Here is a 21,672-nt window from a genome sequence, read left to right on the forward strand (position 1 = left end):
GAACTACTCTTGCTTGTTGCACCTATTTTTGGCACCAACACATGGAGATTGAGACCACAGGAGGCAGATATATATAATTCCAGTGGCTGACCATGCTTAGTAGAAAGGAGTTTATTCTACAAATGATCTTCCACTGGAGGCGCTAGAGAGGACCTAGCATCTTTTAAGTGTGTTCGGCAGAACTTGACCAATGCTCTGAAGAGACCAACTGAACACGTGCAAGGCTATGTTGCATCACCTGTTGTGTAACTGAGAACCACCCCTTTGGCTGAATATTCATTAGATAGCATGAATATGTACAGATGGCCAAACCATAAAAGTAGAATCCAGGAAGAAGACAGGACAGTTGCTGATTCTCTCTGCAGCCAGCCTGTACTTCGTCGGTGACATATGTATTTCTTACTTTTGTACTAAACCTGCTGTGGCTGCCCCTCACCCTCTGGAGCCAGCCCACACTTTCCCTGTGAAGTGTGTATTTCTTATTCTTTACATTAAACCTGTTTTCACTTTCTACTCTGACTCTGCTGTTTAATTCTTTCCTGGTACAGGATGGGGTGGGTTGAGGTCAGTTATCTGACCTCCCCAGACCCTGTCCTCTGGTAACACAATCATTTCCCAGCAGTGTTTGTTCTGACTCCTACTCTTCCTGTAACAGGAAGTTAGAGTAGAAGAAACCTGGACAATAGAATCAGGTTCAAGTATGGAGAGTGATGACTCCACCACTGAGTGCCCTTGTCCCTGGCCATGAAGACCTCTTTGTCAACTGGATGAAAATCTTGAGAGCCTTAGGTAATTTTGTGGACTATGCTGTGATCAGCTGGTCTTGCTGCCCACCTGACCCATGCTGGCCTCACGTGGCAGATAATCCCAAAAGAGACCCCTGCTGGGAAAGAAGAGCCACTCATGAGCCAAGCCTCCTTGGGCCACATATCAAGCAGCATAACATATGTCGCACACTTGCTAAAGTCCCTAGGCTCCACATCTCCTTAATAAACACCCATACATCTCCATCAGACAGAAGACCTCTCCTTCATAACTTACCCAAGAATTCTACCACCAGCATTGCATATACCACCCACCCCTAAAGTCCTCTCTACTCTGTCTCCTCCTCGATAACTGTGAAATCATTCCAGAGTACGTTCTCTCAGAAAGGGCACACTTTATTCCTTATGTTGACCCCTTTTCTGCTCTTCAAAATATGTCACACGTATGCATCCTGACCTATATTTGTTTCTAGGTTTATGGTCTATCAAGCCTGTGAGAAGATCACCTTCATGAGGGCAGGGATTTTGTTTTGTTTACAGCTGAAGCACTAGCACATAGTAGTACTTGATGAATGAATGCACTGAATATTTGAACAAATTGTAGGTAACCAGGCCAGAAACTGGAGGACCATCACCCGTGGGGAATCATCAGTGAGAGGTCGCTCCTCTGCTGACCTCCCACTTCCCACCGCTCTCTGCTATACCAATCTGCCTGGGCCCTCAGTACATCCTGTCTCCAGCAAGAGACCTGGGTAACCTGAGACAGAACTGGACAATCGCCTGGTGTGGTAAGAGCTCTAGCGCCTTGGCGGCTGGGAGGAGTCCAGGGTGGACAGACTGAGGAACCATCACGTGCACTCTCCTACCTCACAGACGTCAGCCTACTCTTCAAACATAACTACTTTTAAAGGAAATCATGACAAAGGCCATTAAAATCCTGTTGCCCTTTGGCACCTATAGGCATAAATAAATGAGCTGGTACTTATAAGCCTGTTAAATATGGCTGAAAGACTGGTGGTTTTTATTCCTGCTATAGAAAGTAGGGGTTGTTCCTATGCCAGATGAGGTAGAAGCGAGGAGACTGAACTGACATTTTCTAACCCGTTTCTATTTTTCTGAGCTCCAAACAAAATAGTGCAATTTTATCAATCAAAATAAATATTTCTGCATCTTTCTAAAAGCTTGCTACAACATTATTAATGGACTCTGTATTTTGTCATTGATCTGAAGGCTCATAACAGCCAATTTGCAGAGCTCTTATTGCATGCTGTCACTTTCTGTCTATGGGGTCTTAGGTAGTTTGCTTAATCTCCCTGAGTATCATTTCTCTCATCTTTAAAACAGGAGTATGATAGCCAGTCACTTACTCCGTATCTATCTAGCAACAGTATCAACAGATGATTCATGAAAGTAAACTTAACTTTTCTTACAAAAAGCAATACAAGCAATTCTGATCAGTGCTATAAGAGAAGAACAGTGGACACCTTCCTCCCTCTCCCCTGAATTTGAACACAAGGGGTAAAAAGGCTGCCGTTTACCAAATCCTGAATTTTAAGAGCAGTTCTGCCTTGGAAGTAGCAGAATTATGATGTAAGCAAGAAATGGTCTGGCAGAAAATAATGAGCTGTGAGCAAATCCTCAATGTTAAGGGCAAACCCCGGGAGTTGCAAGAATGAGTGGGAGTTTTAGTTCCTCATTTCTCACAGCTGAGTACTCTGCAGGGTCTATGGAAGACTCTGGTAACCTTGTACAGTCACCCAGTGTTTCAGAGTACTCCTGGGCCATGTCAGTGCTGACTCACAATGCTGTGTGTCCCAGATTGAGAGTACCGGGACCTGGGGTGACTGCATTATCACAGACAGGAATTCCTGTTCTGTATCGTTTACTCCCACTCCCTGCAATAAGACAACTGGCAGAACTCTAGCGGGGAGCACTGTGTTTCTTTCTGTTCTCTGGCAAACCACACACCATGAGGCTCTACTTGATTAGACACAGTTAAAACTGTTCCATCAACATACAATGAGAGAAGAGAGAAGGTCGCCTGGGAGTTGGGAATCAAGAACTACTTCTGCTCTTAATCATGACATTATTACATCTAAAGAAAGTATGCATCAGATGATGGAGATGCCTGTATACAAAAAAGGGGTTCAGAGCAGTAAAGCACTGGTGGTGTTGTATCCTGCAATGTCTAAGGACAAGAGACACACTTTGGTAGATGGGAGTGTTTTGTTTGCTATAAAAATTTGTTGCTGAAGGTCTGGTATGTTTTAAAAGGCCTTAAAACTATTCAGACCTCTTCACTCACAAAGGCGATAAGGTAAGTCAGCTTGCTCAGCCTTCACGGCAACTTCCTAAATCAAAGACTAGAAGCTTAGAAACTCAGACTCTCTTGCAGTTAGAGTTCCAGATATGATTTTTAAAATGCCCATTAGTGTCACTTAAATTAGAAACAGAGTTAAATGGAGGCAGAGGTAGTGGTAGTAGGAGCTGTGTCATTTTGCTGGTGTGGACCCAGCAGGAGCAGCACAGGTCTTGAACTAACAGTGCCAATGGCCATTTCCTGATCTCCAAGTGCAGCTAGTTAGGTCTCCTGAGTCCCTGGGTCTTTAGTGAGCCAGGTGTCTGGTGTTCTCCTGGAAATCACTGGTTCCAGTTTAGAACTCACCCCTCAAAGGTGAAAATTAAAAATTGCAGTCATGCAGTGAAGAGCCCGAGCCAGGGAGAATCAGGTAGGAGTGGGTAAGAAGCAGCAGGAATGGAGAGGGAAGGGTGCTCGGAACCTTAACCACCACCCAGGGTTGAAGTAAAGACTCTATGAGGGTTGGCGGGGCCTAAAAGGGTGGGCAATCTTCAGACAATTATATGATTGGTACTATATTGATTATAAAAGGTTTTCTGCCCTCAACTTTTAAAATCCCTAGGGAGTAGAATAATACTCTAAATGCCACATGTATGTGGGCACAGAAAAGATGCTACAGGAATAGATGGTGGGGATACAAATAAGTTCACATGAGTCTCCTGCTATTCGGTTCTGCAGTTTGAGACTTTCTGTAATGAGGTTCACAGCAGCAACTCCCATAAGGCAGAGGTAACAAGGAAAGCAATACAAAATCCTTAAAATGAAGAGTTCATCATACATACATATCCTTAGAGATATAAGAAGTGCTGAACTGTTTTCTGCCTTTAAAATCAGATGAAATGAGCCCACGGCATAAGTTTCATAAACATGGTACAGTTAATAATCAGAGAAAGGAAGGTTACCTAGGAAATTTGAGGTTTGTCTTTCCATGGTCAACATTAATATGTATTTTTGTTTGATTTAAACTACCTTCTTTAATTAGGGCTATCAGCATCTATTAGTATATGAATTTCAACAGATTTGCAAGAATTTTCTAGATTACAAATCAGTGCTGAGGGTATGGTTAAGGCAATAGTTGAAAGTGCTGACCCATGTGTTTGGCGCCTAAGCTCTTACTGGAAAAAAAAAAATGTATCTTACAATGGAGAGGAGTAGAGAGGATCTTAATAGGTGAATGTGATCTTTACTCTTCTGTGTGTCAAATATTAGCCAGATTTTAGTCTCCAGCCAAAACATGCTAAGTGTCTGAATGACAACGTAACTTACCGGATAAGTTTGGCCCTCTTACAGTTCACTTTATCCTGGAGTAGTAAGTAATATCTCTAAAAAGTGTACAAAATAATTGGACTGTCCTGTGATCCATTTGGTGACTGTGCAAAAGCGCAACAGGCACATCCACTGCAAAAAGACATACTGTGGAGGACATCTGTAAACAACTCTTTCTGTGAGTTCCATATGTTGATGTGCTGTCCTCTCAAGAGTTTCTTCCCCACCTTCCTATAATGTGAACTCTATTATTCCCTTGACATACATATTGAACTTGGAAATTTTATCTTTGAAAATGGACGTCTTTTCTCCTATTTTAGAACATTTACATCAATTAAACATTTAAAAGATTGCATTTAAAGACAATAACTGCCTCATTACATTAATGATACCATACAAAGTAAACAATATGAACACAGTGTTAAAGCTGCTATATAGGAATTACATGCTTTAGGATTGCATCTGTTCTATTTAGTACCTAGAATTTGTTGTAAAAGTAGCACATACTTATTAAATATTCACTCATATAGAAATGTAGAAAGAAAGCTCACCCATAATCCTTGTGTTGCTGCTCTCTCCCCACCCCCACCCACACCCCCACCAAATTTAGGATGGATCACAGCTGTGCGGACTGTTGCAATAATGGCTTCCAGTGAATGTATCCAAGCCCTTGGCTAGTCCTCCCATCTCCATACATCGATGCTGGCTTGGCCATATGACTTGCTTTGGCTGATGGAATGAACATTAGTAAACCTGATGCAACCATAGGCTTAAAAAATGCCTCCGCATTAGGGCTTGTCCTCTCTGGCTTCTCTTTGGAACCCTCAAACCACATGAAGAATCCTGAGCTAGCCTGTTGGAGGATGAGAGACCATGTGGAGCAGAGAAAATCCTTCCCAGCTGAGCCCCACAAAACCAGGCTCCTAACTTCCAGACCATCTAGCCCCAGTGGAGGAGCTGGCTCACTACAGAGATCAGCTGAGCCAACCCATGCCTGAAGAACCCCCCAGCTGTCCTAGAGAACCTGAGAAATAATAAATACAAGAAACAAGGTTTGTTGTTTCAAGCTACTACACTTTGAGGTAGATCTGAATGTACTCAAAAGCAAACCGACACAATGACCTTTTATAAAAGGAGTTCTAGAGGAGCTGAAGCTTGGCCAATCCCAGGTTACTTTGATAGCCTATATAAAACTGTATAATATTATTAAATTAAGTGCATAAAAAATGAAAATAACTTACCCCATACTCCCATAAATACTGCAAAAACCAGGGTTCCAAAACTGTCAAAGATGCACAATTTCTGGAAAATATAATAATGATATATATATATGAATCATGTTCTCCACTTATCAGCAAATATGTAATGCTTTGTATATTCCACAGTCTGAAGATTTTTTTAAAGCTGATATCTAGTTTAACAATCACCATATCTACTACATATTCATAGATGGAATTTCTCATTCTTTTAAAAGCAAACAGCCTTTGCTGTGTTAACCAAAGTGCATTTTCCAATAGTCCTTCCATATTGCAATAAAGAAAGAGGTGTAGTTGCTAAGATTCCACTCAGGTTAAAGCCTCTATCAGGCTTTTGAATAATGGTTTCTTTTTATGAGCTGTCATAGTGAACTTAAGGAAGTAGCATGGCTCTAAGAATACAATAGCCTCTAAGCAACTTTTCGATTTTGATTTGCATCTTTTAATCCCACACTGGTCAGAGGGTAAGTTCCAGAATTCCTGCTTTTCTTATTAAGAGAAGTACAAATCTGCGGTTTATTCAGAGATGGCTTTCCTCCAGGAGAGCTCTGCTTCCTCAAAGCCAGTGATAACTTTTCTACTGTCACTGACAGATGCTTCCACTGAAATAAAGGATGCATAGGTGCTTTTGCTAACATTACAATGAATACAAGAATCATGAATGGTTAATAACATATGTGGCCAAAGAAGGCTCTATTCACTAGTTCTTCTAAGTTTTATCTCTTTGCTAGAATATAAATAGGCTATCCCCCTCTATGACTTCCTGGAAAATCTTTCAATTAGTTACTATTTTTCATTAGTGAGTATTTTTACATTTGCTCAAAAAAATCTATGCATATAATGGATAAAGTGGCAAACATATATTATACCTACTTTATGATACATAATGTGACAAATAAAGATGACAGGGACTAGGTAGAAAAAGCTATAGGTAAAAAAAGCAAATGTTTTCAAATGCCAAAGAAAATTCAAAGTTGCTTCTACATAGGAAGTCTACTTTGTTTCAGGTAAATTTTTGGGTTGCCCTTTACACTCACGTAAAGTGGGCAAACTTTCATCTATTCATCTATGTAAAAACATTAGTTATGCTATTTTCATAAAAAATATCCATCTCGCTACCTTTTCATCCACCTGGTTTTCAAACCATATAGATGCCCCCTCAATCATCCACATAGACCCCGGTCAGAAAGCACAATCCCTGTCTGTCATCTAAGTGTTCTTCTCAAACATCCAATTTAAAGAGGACAGAATTAATAAATGCCTGACTGCTCTGGGGACAACACTCTCCATCAACTCTTCTGGTCCTGGGATTCCAAAGACACATATTTAAAATCTTTTAGCTTGACTCTTATGGAACCATTTTCTTCAAATTGTCTTTTAATGTTATGCCTTATCCTTCATTACAAATTATTCTAAGAAAAGTTATATGAAAAATAGTTCTGCACATTGTAACACCAGTATTGAACCTTCTGTCCAATGTCACTCCCATTTTTGGGAATCAATGCAAACCTCCATTTGATACCACCTGCTTGCCCTGGCACCTCTGCCCACACACACTGGAAAGAAAAACTCCTGTCTGTGAATTCTAAGCTCTACTCTTCTGAGAAAAAGTCAATAGAAACACATCTGTCAATGCTAACATTAAAATCCAGCAGCAGTGAGAAAGAGCAAGTTTACTGCCAGTGCCAAGATCACCCTAGCTGCCTAGTTGAAGGTGAGGGATGTGCCTTGCACTCCTATGAAAGGGAGGTAGGCCCAGATGAAGTGACTATTAAGAATAAGATGGTTAGCTTCACTGCTCTATGCCCCACGAAGCAGGAAGTAGGGGAAAAAGTAAGCAAGGGGCTTTCTTGCTTGGCAGGATGGTACAGAGACGGCAAGACAGCTGTGTTAAGATCATCCCTGAGTCAGCACTCTGTTTCAGTCACATGGAACAGAAAAGAAACGAGAGAACTGCATATGTAGGCATGATGATTTTAAGCAGAGGAACCAATTGAAATCTTGCAAAATGACCAGTTGTTATGCTTTCTTCCTGCAAAGGAGCAAAATCAAAATTTTATAACTTAGTATGTTTCTAAGAACAAAATATTAGAACTTACCAAGAACCTCATTCAATGCTCAATCACAAAAGCATTATCAATCCCTATTATCTGCATAATTGTTTCTTCATTTCCTTGGTCCTGATTTTATATTTCTAATTTGTTAACCCTTTTAGCATCCATGTCCATTAGTGAATACTTATCTCTTTCCAAAAGAAAGAGGTAGAAATGAACATATAAATAAATGTATGATACAATATATGCATGTATTAAAACAACAAACTCTACCCCATAAACACGTACGATGAAGAAAAATAAAAGTAAAAATAAATAATAAATGTATGAATGAAGAAATAAGTGAATTAATCAACAAACAGAAAGCCAGAAAAAGTGATCTTTTTCTCTTTTTTGAACTATTTTTTTCTATTTATCCTTTTATTCATATTCTTTTTTTATTGGTTATGAATATTCATGAGATACAAAGCTGATTGTCACCCCTCATGCCCATGATGTGAGGGACAGATTCATACTGGCAGCATACCCAGTACCACAAATTGCATTTGTACCCCGTGTCCCCCACCCAATTATTCCCAACCTCCCTCTCCCTCCCCCTTTCCCCCCTACTCCACTTTGTAGCCCAAGGAATGTTCTCTCCCTATGTTTTCCTTCCCTTTGTAAATCACTGTAGCAAGATTCAAGGGATCCTTTAGGAAACTGGAATAAAATAAAAAATTCATTTTTTTCTAAGACAGTGGGAAAAAATGTACATAGGGACATATTTGAAAGTCATGGGCTTAAAGATGGATAGGTGGAGCAGAAGAAATGAGAGAAGAGGTGGGGGGTGGTAGTATAAGGGAGAGAATTTCTTAAGGAAAATGGAATTTTCCCTTGTACTTTTGTGGAGCAAACTTTGCCTCTGGGATTACTGTTGGCATCTGCCTTACATCCAGGGCCTTGAGATGCGTGCTAACTAGCAACCTCTAATTTACAAGTCAACATCATTGGAAGGCAGCTTCCCTCTTACTAGCTTCAAGTCTTTTATTAAGTGTGATCTACAACAGATATTTATAGTCTAGAATTTGTGTTGGTTTGGGGGAACAGGCAGTGAAATCTATTTTAATTCATAAATTAAGTATAAAAATCTACGTGTTGACAACACCCTGCAAACAGCTTCACCAAGTGGTGGAGCAGTTTTTCAAACAGAGAGCTCGATTGAGAGCGAAGGACCTGCTACCACCGTCAGCCGGTGAGAAATACGGTAAGGGCAAGAAATGCAGACATGCTGTCAATTTCTGCCTTTGCCAGTTATTCGGTGGGTGACCCTGAGAAGATTATTTGATCTCTCAGATCCTCAGTGTTTTAGTCTGTAAAATGTAAAATCTCAAATGGTTTTTGTATATGTCTAAAGTGATAAGACAAATATAAGAACTTTGCAAAGTATAACATAGAAAGTGGCATCACTATAACAACAATACATCCAGTTAAAATCAGACTTATATGGAGTAGATTGGAATGTCCTAGGACCATATAACGATTCCCTCTCATGGCAGAACAAGGGGATACAAAGATCATGACTAGGGGGAACAGCACGTCAGAGATGTCCGGAAGATGCTCTGAAGTAAGCAGACCATCTTTCTTCCTGTCTAGAGTTTCCAGCCTGCTTTGCAGTGAGCTCCCTCCAGTCTCTATGCTTGTCCTGCACCTCCTGGATTTTAAGAAGTCACAGAGCTCAAGACCATCTGCATGTGTGAGGGGAGCCAGATGTACTTTGTGGGAATGTTTTGAGGCACATACTTTTTATCACTTACACACAAAGCCTTTCTTATGCACTTTTATAGGTACAGTCTAAATCTGACCAGCATGATCTCTAAAAATCCAAGCATAGTTGTAGCACCCTTTGAAAGGGGGAAAACACAAGTACAAATTTCAGGTTTCTATTCACTTGAATTAAAGAAAATACTTAATAATAGTAAACCTACTAAAAAGAATTCATGAGATAAGCTGGGTTTGAATTTCTGCTTTGATTACTTGAAATACTCAAATAGTTTCAGTTCCTCCATTTCCTCACTGACCTGCCATGAAATTTTAGATAAGGCTTTCAGTCTCAACTTATTATCTGTAATAATAAATAATTCATACTTTTACACATATTTGTTTATGTTTCTTTCCCTTTGTAAATCACCCTGGCAAGATTCAAGGAATCGTTCAGGAAGCTGGAATAGAATCAAAGATTCATTTTTTCTAAACAGTAGAAAAAAGAATAAAAAAGTAAAGAGGAATAACACATGCATTGCAGACTACCTTCCAGAATGTTTGTAAGTGTAGTTGGAAAATACCTTTCTGAATTCCTCAAATCAAAAAAGATTTAATTTCTATGTTACACCTAGATTATTATTAGAAGAAAAAAATCTTTCATTATGTGTAATTGTTTGAAATAATAAAAATTACCTTTGAGGACTCGCAAGTAATATTGAGTTTCCAAAATGGACAAAGCCTATCACACTGAGGACACATTATGATCTTGCCGCCAATATCAGGATCACAAACTTCTTTGCTAAAGAGAGAAATAACACTTAATTTAAAAAAAATGTAATGACTAGAACTTCCTTTCTAATAGCATGATAAAATCCAATATCCATTCATGATAGGAAACAAAATAAATTCTTATAAAACTAAGAATAGAAGTGATTAACCTGATAAAGGCTTGCTACATAAATCCTATAAAAAAATCATAATAGCAAACTGCTGCAAGTATTTCCTTTAGATCATGAATACGACAAAGAGTCCTGTTATCACCACTTCTTTTTAGTTTGAGGTCCCTACCAGCACAGTAAACAAAGCTATTAGGATTAGCTAGGAAAAAAGAAAACTATTACTAACATATTACATGATTGTTTATACCGACAATGCAACAGAATCTACACATAAATTATCAGAAATAATGAGTTAGTAAAGTTTGCTAGATATAAAATAAATATATAAAAGTTTATTCAGGGATGCAAAAAGGAATTGTGTCGCCATACACCTGCGACAATTAGGAAATAATTTTTTTTTAAATACCATTTTTAATAGCTTAAATAATATAAAGTGTCTAGAAATATATCTGATTCAAGATGTGTTAAGATTCATCTGTAGAAAATTATAAAACTGTTCTGAAAGACAATGAAGAAGACCTACACTATCATATTCATAATTTTCAAGACTCAATATTTAAAGATGTCAGTTCTCTCCCATTCAAGCTATAAATCCAATGGAAGAGCAGAGGCTCAAAATAGTTGAAACACTTCTGAAGAATAAGGCCTTATTGGCATAGGTAAAGAAAAACAACCAACAGATCAAAATAACATTTCAATAAACGGGGCTGGTACAACAGAATATCCATATGGAAAAACATGAAATTGAACCCCTAATCATATCACATACAAATCAATTCCAGGTAGAAAATAAGAATGCCAACAGTATCAATTTATTAGGAAAAAAAAAATAGGGGCTGGCTGGTTAGCTGAATTGGTTAAAACATGCTGCTGATAACACCAAGGTCCAGAGTTCGGTCCCTGTACTGGCCAGCTGCTGGGGGAAAAAAAAAAAAAAAAGAATAATGACAAAGGATTATTCCACCAGAGTATTTAAATAACTCCTACAAATTAATAAGAAGAAACAAACAAGAGGTTGCCCACTGCTCCCTCTAGGAGAAGCCGTTCAGATGGACTCGTGTGAATGGAACTGGAGTTGTGCAGTGAGGTGGCCTTGCAAATAACTCAGCAAAAACAAATGGATATGGGAAGCACTTCTGGAATAGCTGAATAAAGATCTTAGAAAAGCCACTCCTCCAAAAAAGCAATGAGAACACAGGCAAAAGTTGTCAAAATCAACCTTTGCAGACCTCTGGAAATCAGCCAAATGCTTGCAGTAATCTGAGGAGCATTTATTCGAGAAAAATTGGCTAAATCTCTGAGAAGAATAGTACATTTTATGGCATATTAACTCGAACTATTCCCATCCTGATCTCCCCAGCTTCATGGTAACCTTAAAAACCAACAGCTTTACAACCATAGTAGCTGTAAAGAAAAAAAAAAAAAAAAAAAAAAAAAGTAGCCTAACAGCCATTGAAGAAGGCAGAAGTAGTTTGGAGCTACCCAGAAAACTCTATCCCTGGAAAACTGTCACTGTTTGAAGTATCTAGTAGGTGATTCCTAAAAAAACTCCATGCTCAGGATTTGTTATTTTTTGACCTCATATTCAGTGCTCATACTGTGCAGAGAGACCTATCCCCAAAGTGTCTGTTGAAAGCAATGAGCAGGAATTATTTAACATCGATACCAGTAGAGGTTAACAATAGGTTAACCAAAAAACTTAAAAGGAAAAATTAGAGAATGAGATGTTCATAGGGGGCCTGAAAAAACTCCAACATGTTCCTTGTAATTATAGAAGGCCATGTGCATGTGTAAGACAGTGCAAATGGCCAGGAAAGACCTGAGAAAACCTTAATCCTCACCTCTGGCTAACCCTCAGGTTCTGCATACACAAGAAGGAAAGGCTGAGGAAGAGCTGAAAACCGCCTGCCGGACTGTTCAACGCCTTCCCGAATACACAGGGCCACTCAACAAAGGCAGAGAAAAGAAAATTACTGTTTCCAGGTATTTAATGAAATCACTAGCTAATCTGATCATTAGCTAGCAACTAAACTTACTGAACACAGGGGGGAAAATGCAATCATAAAAACTGACCCTGGGCTGGCCAGTTAGCTCACTTGGTCAGAGCACGGTGCTGATAACACCAAGGTCAAGGGTTCAGATCCCTGTACCAGCCAGCTGCCAAAAAAAATTTTTTTTAATGAAAATAAAAAATAAAAACTGTCCTTGAGGATACCTGGACACAACACTTACTAGATAAAGACTAAATAAGAAATTATACATATTTCAAGAATTAAAGGAAACCATGTCTATAGAATTAAAGGAAGGTATGTGAATAACGTCTCACTATATAGAGAATATCAATAAAACAGTAGAAATTATTTTTAAAAACCAGTTAGAAATTCTAGAGAAGCAAAGTACAATAACTGAGATGAAAAATTTCACTACAGAGGCTCCTCTGTAGATAAGAAATTGCAGAAGAAAGGATCAGTGAACTTAAAGATGGGTCTATTAAGATTATCCAGTCTGAGAAATGGAAGAAAATGAAATTAAGAAAAACAAACACAGCCTCAGAGATTAGTTGGATACCAAACATACCAATGTATACATTACAGAAGTCCCAGAAAAAAAAGAAAGAAAGAGGCAGAAAGAATATTTGAAGAATTAGTGGCTGAAAACTCCCCAGGTTTGAAGAAAACATAATCTACACATCCAAGAAATTCAACAAACTCCAAGTAGGATAAACTCAAAGAGATCCAAACCTAGAACATCACAAAGTGTCAAAACACAAAGAGTCGTGGCAAAGAATCGTGACAGCAGAAAGAGAAAAGTGACTCGGTACATACAAAGGCTCCTCAGTAAAATTAACAGCTCGCTTCTCAGAAACCACAAAGGTCAGAGGCAGTGTTGGATGATATACTCAAAGTGCTGAACTTAAGACTGCAACCAAGTAATCTATATCCAGCAAAACTATCCTTCAAAAATAAAGGAAGAATTATGACATCCCTAGATAAACAAAATCTGAAAGAATCTGTTGTTAGCAGATCTGCCCTACAAGAAATAACTAAAGAGAGTCCTTCAGGCTTGAATAAATGGACACTTGACAGTAACTCAAATCCACCTAAAGAATAAAGAGCATGGGTAGAGGAAACTATATAGGTAAACGTAAAAGGCAGTAAGTACAGTTGGCCCACTGTATCTGTGAGTTCCACATCTGTGGATTCAACCAACTGTGGATCAAAAATATTTGAACAATGAAACAATAAAAATAACAATACAACAATAAAAAATAACAAATAAAAATAAAGCATAACATCTATTCACATAGCATTTATATTGTATTAGATATTATAAGTAATGCAGAGATGACAAAGTATTCGGGAGGATGTGTGTAGGGTATACACAAACATTACTCCATTTTACACAAGAGACTTGAGCATACGAGGATTTTGCTATCTGCAGGAGATCCTGGAACCAACCCTCCACAGATACCAAGGGATAACCGTATAAATATATTTTTGTATGTAACTATTTTCTTTTCCTATCTGATTTAAAAGATAACTGCATAAAGCAATAATTATAAAATTATGATTATGGTATTACAATGTATAAAGCTGTAATTTGCATGACAATAATAGTACAAAGGAAGGGAGGTGGAAACAGACCTATACTAAAGTGGAATTTTTGTTTCCTAGTGAAATTAAATTGGCATTAGTCTCAATTAACTTGTTTTAGATTAAGTTGTTAATTATAATCTCCAGGGTAACCACTAAACAAAAAGGTAAAAGAAACAACAATGAAATTAAAATGGTATACTAAAAATATCTTTTTAACACACAATAAAAGTAGTAATGGAGGAATAAAGTCAAAAAGACATATTTAACTCTGTACCCCACAAACATGTATAATCAATTATGTTTCAATTAAAAAAGAAAAATAGCAAAATGGCAGATATAACACTCCTACTTTATGAGTAATTACATTAAATGTAAGTGAACTAAATACTCCAATCAAAAGGCAAAAAGTGGAAATAAATGAAATAGAGAATAAAAAAACAACAGAGAATAATCAACAAAATAAAGTTGGTGTTTTAAAAAGATCCACAAAATTGGCAAATTTTTAGCTAGTCTGATCAAAAAAAAAAGAGAGAAGGCTCAAATAATTAAAATCAGAAATGAAAGGGAGACACTCAAAAACTAGGAACAGAATAGAAATTTCCCAACCTGATAAAGAGCATTAATGGAAAACCAATAGTTAACATCATACTTAATGGTAAAATGCTGAATGTTTTTCTCTTGAGATCAGCATTATACTGGAGGTTCTAGCCAAGGCATCCAAGCAAGAAAAAGATATAGAGGAATACAGGTATGACATTGTATATAAAAATCCTAAGGGGCTGGCCCCGTGGCTCACTCAGCAGAGTGCAGCGCTGGTAGCGCCAAGGCCGCAGGTTCGGATCCTATATAGGGATGGCCGGTGCGCTCACTGGCTGAACGTGGTGCGGGCAACACCAAGCCAAGGGTTGAGATCCCCTTACCGGTCAAAAAAAAAAAAAAAAAAAATCCTAAGAAATCCACCAAAAGACTATTACAACAAGTAAGCCAGTTCAGCAAGGTTGCAGTACACAAAATCACTAACAAAAAGCAGTTATATTTCTATATACTAGTGATAAATAATCCAAAAATGAAATTAAGAAAATAATTTCACTTACAGTAGCATCGAAAAGAATAAAATAGAATAAATTTAAGAGAAAAAAAAAGAAGTAAAAGACTTGTACAGTGAAAGCTACAAATATTATTGATAGAAATTAAAGAAGAACTAAGTAAATGGGAAGACATCCCTTGCTAATGAATTGGAAGACAATATTAGAAGGCAATACTCCCCAAACTGACCTAGAGTCAACATAATTCCTATCAAAATCCAGCTGGATTTTTTGCAGAAATGGACAGGCTGATCCAAAAATTCATACAGAAATGCAGGAGATCTGGAATAGCCAAAAAAAATCTTGAAAAAGAAGAAAAAAGTTTTGAATTTTCCAATTTCAAAACTTACTACAAAGCCACAGTAATCAATAATGTGTGGTACCTGCATAAAGAACAGACACGCAGATCAATGGAAAAGAATTTAGAGGCCATAAACAAACTCTTACACCTAGTGTATGGCCAACTGATTTTCAACAAGGGTGCCAACATAATTCAACAGGGAAAGAACAGTCTTTTCAAAAACGGTGCACCTGGATATACATATGGAAAATGACAAAGGGCCCCTACCTAATGCCATTTACAAAAATTAACTCAAAATAAATCATACACCTGAAAGCATAAAATTCTTAGAAGACAAACACTGAGAAAATCATCATGACTTTGGATTATGAATGGTTTCTTAGATATGACACCAAAAGCACAAACAAAAGAAAAAAAAAAGGGTAAATTGGATCTCATCGAAATTAAAAATTATTGCGCTTCAAAGCATATCATTAAGAAAAAACATCTCCACTCCCACTGTTTACTTCACTATCCTTTAAAAAAAAAAGTGGAAAAATCCAGAGACTAGGAGAAATGATTCTTAATAAATCTGCTGTGGTTTTAATATGTCCCCTCCAAAATTCAGTTGTTGTCAATGTGATAGTATTAACAGGTGGGACTTCTATCCCAAATATACAAAGAACACTTATAACTGAACAGTAAAAAGACAACACAATTAGAATAGGCAAAGAATTTGAACAAGGGCCGACCCCGTGGCGCACTCGGGAGAGTGCGGAGCGCAGCAGTGCTCCTGCCGCAGGTTCGGATCCTACATAAGGATGGCCGGTACGCTCACTGGCTGAGAGAGGTGCGGCCGGTCACAAAAAGACAAAAAAAAAAAAAAAAAAAGAATTTGAACAAGATGTCTCTCTAAAGAAGCTACACAAATGACAAATAAAATCATGAAAAGATGCTCATCATCAGTAGGCATTAGGGAAATAAAAGCAAAAACTGAAATGACATACCACTTCATACCAACTAGGACAGCTAATATTAAACAAACAAACACACAAACAACAAAACAAGTGTTGACGAGGATGTGGAGAAATTGGAATCCTCATCTATTGCTGGTGGGAATGTAAAATGGTGCAGTCAACTTTGGAAAAATACTTCAGCAGTTCCTCCAAATATTAAACATACAGTTACCATATAGCCCAGAAATCCCATTCTTTGTTATGTTCTCAAGAGATTTGAAGCCATATGTCCCCCAAAAAACATGTCCATGAATGTTCATAGCAGAATTATTCATGATAGCCAAAAAGTAGAAATAACCCAAATGTCCATCAGTTGATGAATAAATAAACAACATGGGAGGTAATCTGGCAAAATCAAAGGTAATAGTAATGTTCTTTTTCTTAAATTGGGTGATGGATCATTATTCCTTATACCTCAAATATATTTTCTATTCTTGTGAATCTACTCAGTGTGTAATAAAACTATCTGAAAATATTTAAAATTTATATATTCTAAACATTTTAAATCTATTCAATAATTAAATAATTAAAGCCAAATAGTTTTGAGCACAGAGAGTATATTTCCAAGGCGCTCCCTCGGTTTTCTGTAAATTAATCTGTGTGAAATGGTAGAAAATATTATAAGTTTTAAAGAGAACAACCATACGAGAACCTCATAAAAATGCAATTTTGCCCTTTGAAAATGTATTTCTGAGATCCCTTTTTTTGGGACTGGAACAATATACAAAACAATGAAGAAGCCAAAGACAAATTTACGGAAAAGGTATCAACGTTCAGCCTTTGGCTCAAAATTCTTTTTCAGTGAAGAGGGGAGAGTACTTCAAAAACCATCTGCAGTTTTCTAGCTGAGAAGCCATAATAGGTACAAAATGCTCAGAGTCCTCTGTTACACAGAACGGGTAATTATGCCTATGTATCAGGGCTGCCACGTGAGCATCCTGCCTTGGAAGCCAGGCTGATGTGCTCGGGGCTTGAAAAATTTGGTCATCAGCTCATCACTGGTGCCCAGAAATTTTGATCTGGCTGTCACACCTGGACATGGGCCAAATGATCGAGAGAAAATGCCTGGTTCAGTGTTGCATTCCTTCTGGAGGCTGAGACCACCAAAAGCAGAAGACTAACAACACAGTTCAGAATAGTGATGAAATTCAGAGTGCTCTGGCACCCACACACTTCCCTTTAGACAGTGAATTCCAAGATCAAACACAAACTATCACCTTCCCCCTGCAACATTGTGAGGACTAATTTTTTAAATGTAAAAAACAAAACAAATATTGTTTACTTGAGTTGTTAAACAGGCATTTCTTAATATATATTTAGAAGTCATTTCTAAAAGCAGAAAAATACCACCAGCTTTACCAGTTTTCCCATTGAAACCCTGAAGAAATCTGAGCTATTCTCGGCCCACATCTGCAGGGTTAAGTGAAGCATTCCTCTGGGGGCCAGAAGTTCAAGGGCAATCCTTCCTCCAGGACCCCTTTCTTTTTCAAACAAAGTATTGTCTTAAAATATTGGAATGTTTCCTAAGGGTAATATTCTTGTCAGAGGCTGGGTTGAATTATCTAAGAAAAAAATCCTTCCGTTTTACTTAGTTATTATACTCAGAACAAAGGGGATATAGTGTATCAGCCAAAGCAATGAGTGTTCTATGATGAGTCTTCTTTTACCAAAACAGTCTAAGACCCTGAAAATAATTTTATGTCTAATCAACTTTTCAGCACAGCAACAGGGAATAAACAGAAGTTACCTCCATGTACAGTTATCCTGATTAATAAATCCATACAGAAAGCAAGCCACTCCTACCACTGCTGCCAGCAGGAGCATCTGAGTGTAATAGCCCAGCCAAGCAAAATAGATTCCAATCTTCTCTCCATAATATTTCCTGAAGGAAGATAGAAATTATTTTTAGAAGACACAAATAATCACTCTGCAGCTTCATACTAACATTAATTTCTGATTTTAAATAAAGGAGGCTTTGAGCTTGAACCTCTGATTCAACACACCCTTAAAACATTCATTTTCATAGTAGACCCTGAAGTCTACTATGAAACAAAAAGGAGGTTACATGTCACACAAGTACTGATCACTATCACTGGTTTGCCTGCTGAAGCAAAGTAGATTAAAATAGCTCAGGGGAGGAAAACATGCTGAATATGGAGCAAACAGAAAGTTAGCACCACCATTCTTTGTAAAGCTAGCACTATTTTATACATTCTCCAAAAGATTATTCTTAATATGCATAAAACACATGAACATGAACAATCTGTTCACAATTACTTGCTTTTACTTAACTAGGGAAGTTCCTTGGAGGAAATGTAATGAATGTAAATCACACAAAAAAAATAATAATAAAATGACCAATAATATTAACCTGTAGTGGAATTTCTCTCTGACCAAAATTTTTTATAAAAGTCATTGTGAAAATGAGAGAAGGCAGGATGGACATGACTGAGGAATCCACCACGCTGTCCTCCTTATATCTAGCACTTCTATTTTTTCTAAGTTTTAAAAACTGATTAATGGTGTACTTTGAGGTAAAATGGAAGGAGCTACATAGGCAATATGAGAAGAGGGCAGGCTGAGCAAGAGGCAGTGCCAGAATTCTTCCTGAAAGGGAGGCCAAATACAGTCAGGCAGAAAGAAAGCGTTTAGAGATAAGGAGAAAACAACGAAGCGATTGATTGTTCAGGTGGCTGTTGCTGATATTTTCCTAGACTGGTTCACTTTTGCCTCAGTCTTGGTCTGTAGAACCTGTAGGAAATTTACTTAGCTCTAAGGCCTATATGATACTTCAGACTCCATATGGACTGAGCTGAGCTGAACTCCTTGGCCTTAGTCTAGTGGGTCAACCTGGCATCCTGGGAGACTTCAGATAGAAACATCCCTGGGCTGGGCCAGCGCTTAAAGGGCACGTGTGAGACCAGCACCAGAGGTCACAGGCCTGGATATGGGCCACAGCCGTGGCTGAGATGGACCTGAGGGTGGAATCAGGAGCTGGGAGGGACAAAATATTCTCATTTTCACATGACTGGAACTTTACTGTCTGGCTCATGGATGGCAGGCAAGTGGCAGGCTCAGGACAGTGCCTGGGAGAGAAAAGCCTAGCTATGGGTTTGAGATGTCTTGGCCTGTCTTCTGTTATGCCTTCTGTAACATGTTCTTATCAACCATCCATCCTGGAAATGCCATACTTATAACCAGACAGAGTCTTAGAAGGTGCCTGGTCCAACAGTAAATATATCCTGCCACATTTAGACAGCTGGTCAGGCAGTCTCTGTTTGAATATTTACAGTGGTGAGGAGTTCATTACTTCCTAAGGCAATCTCACTACATTGTAGGCAAGACCAGAAAGATTTTTCAAATCTTTAATGAGGGGTTAATATCCAGAATATATAAGAAACTCAAATAACTCAATAGCAAAAAAAACCCCAAAAAACAAACAAAAAAAACCTGATTAAAAAATGGTTAAAAGATCTGAATAGACAGTTCTCAAAAGAAGACACAGAAATGGTTAACAGGTACATGAGAAAATGCATAACATCAATAATTAGGGAAATGCAAATCATAACAACAATGAGATAGCATCTCACCCCACTAGAACGACTACTATCAAAAAGATAAAAAATAACAAATGCTGGCAAGGATGTGGAGAAAGGGGAATTCGTGCACTGTGGAAATGTAAATTAGTAGTTAGCCACTATGAAAAACAGTATGGAGGTTCCTTAAAAAATTAAAAATAGATCTTGCATATGACCCAGCAATCCAACTTCTCGGTATTTATACAAAAGGAACTGAAAACAGTATGTCAAACAGATATCTGCACACCCATGTTCTCTACAGATATTCAAAACAGCCAAGATATCAAATCAACCTAAGGGTCCACCTCAGATGAATGGATAAAGAAAACATGGTATATTTACATAAAGGAATACTATTCAAACATAAAAAAGAATGAAATACTGTCATTTGCAGCAACATGGATGAACCTGGACGTCATTATATTAATTGAAGTAAGCCAGGCTCAGGAAGACAGATACCACATGATCTCATTCATACGTGGAATCTAAAAAGTTTGATCTCACAGAAGTAGAATACCACAGTGGTTACCAGAGACTGGGAATGCTATGGGGGACTGGGGGATGGGGAGAGGTTAGTTGACGAGTACAAAGTTACAATTAGATTGGAGGAATAAGTTCTAGTGTTCTACTGTACAGCAGGGTGACTATAGTTAACAATAATATATCGTACATTTCAAAATAGCTGGAAGAGAGGATTTCTAATGTTCTCATCATAAAGAAATGACAAATGTTTGAGGTGATGGATATGTTATTTGCCTTAATTTGATCATTCCATATTGTATACATGTATTGAAACATCATCCTGTATCCCATAAATATGTACAGTTTTTATGTCAATTTTAAAAAATCTTAAAATGGAAACTCGTCTCCTACTTGATAAAAAGCTGAGAATAATGATATTCAAATATGATATTCTCTGATCACTGTCTCTCTCTGCCAAAAACGTCCCGACTCAACATCAATTTAAATTAAATTCAGCTTTGATTTTTTTATCAAAGTTTTAAGTATACATTCATTCTAGAAGGCTGATTAAAAAGGAACAGTCCCCAGCCACCTCCCCTATTTCCTGCTGCCCAGAAGCAGCCACTTTCAACTCTTACAGCTGGTTCTTTGAATATTTACTTCCATCTCTCTAAATAATACGTGTGAAGTGCTGCTTATTGGTTTTTCAGTTTAGTGTATCCCCTGTTGACCTTCTACTCTGGAAGATGAGGGTGAAGCTGTCTTTCATCCCTCTGCCCCCTCTACACATCCACATCTCCATTCCCATCTTCTTGACATAGTTACATTAAAATTTCTGGTTAGATCAATATCCTTACTTTACAGTATTAGGACTCTGTAAACACTATTCACAGCTGAATCAAGTCATCCGCTATGATTACTTTTTCCTTCCTAATATTTTTGTTTTCCCTGGAATTAATAATTGTCTTGATAGTTCACTGCTTAGTTTTCTGTGTACTTACCAAAAATTCAACCCCAGACTCTTTTCAGATGTATAACTTTCTCAGTGTGTTCAAACACATGAGGTAGTCCATCAATTTCAGCTCCGTGAATAAATCCCTTCAGACTTCCTCCAGCCTGGATTAATGACTCTCCAGCCCTGCCCAGAGCTGTCACTTGGGATCTCTCAGCCTTTGTCTTGTGCTGGGAGTCCCTGCTGACTAAATCTCATGCCTTCCACTTCCTTGTTGGAGCACCTCCTCCATTACCTTGCTTATCTAAACTAAAAATTCCTCACACTTAAGTTTGGCCATATATGAAATTGTAAATTGAAAAAAA

The 21,672-nt window shown here is 37.9% G+C and overlaps 1 protein-coding gene across 2 annotated transcripts in view; it reads right to left on the minus strand.

Annotated features, from left to right (window-relative positions):
* The window catches only part of ANO6 (anoctamin 6), a 184,653-nt gene that overhangs the window by 41,400 nt on the left and 121,581 nt on the right, over positions 1–21,672 (minus strand). For both annotated transcript variants that reach the window (XM_063075340.1, XM_063075339.1), the window contains 3 exons: positions 18,063–18,197; positions 10,133–10,238; positions 5,631–5,691 (listed from right to left, as the gene is read on the minus strand). In XM_063075340.1, coding sequence (XP_062931410.1) covers positions 5,631–5,691; positions 10,133–10,238; positions 18,063–18,197 — 302 coding nt within the window. The remainder of the gene's footprint in view (positions 1–5,630; positions 5,692–10,132; positions 10,239–18,062; positions 18,198–21,672) is intronic.

Source organism: Cynocephalus volans, chromosome 12 (genome assembly GCF_027409185.1).
Source record: "Cynocephalus volans isolate mCynVol1 chromosome 12, mCynVol1.pri, whole genome shotgun sequence".
NCBI lineage: Eukaryota > Metazoa > Chordata > Mammalia > Dermoptera > Cynocephalidae > Cynocephalus > Cynocephalus volans.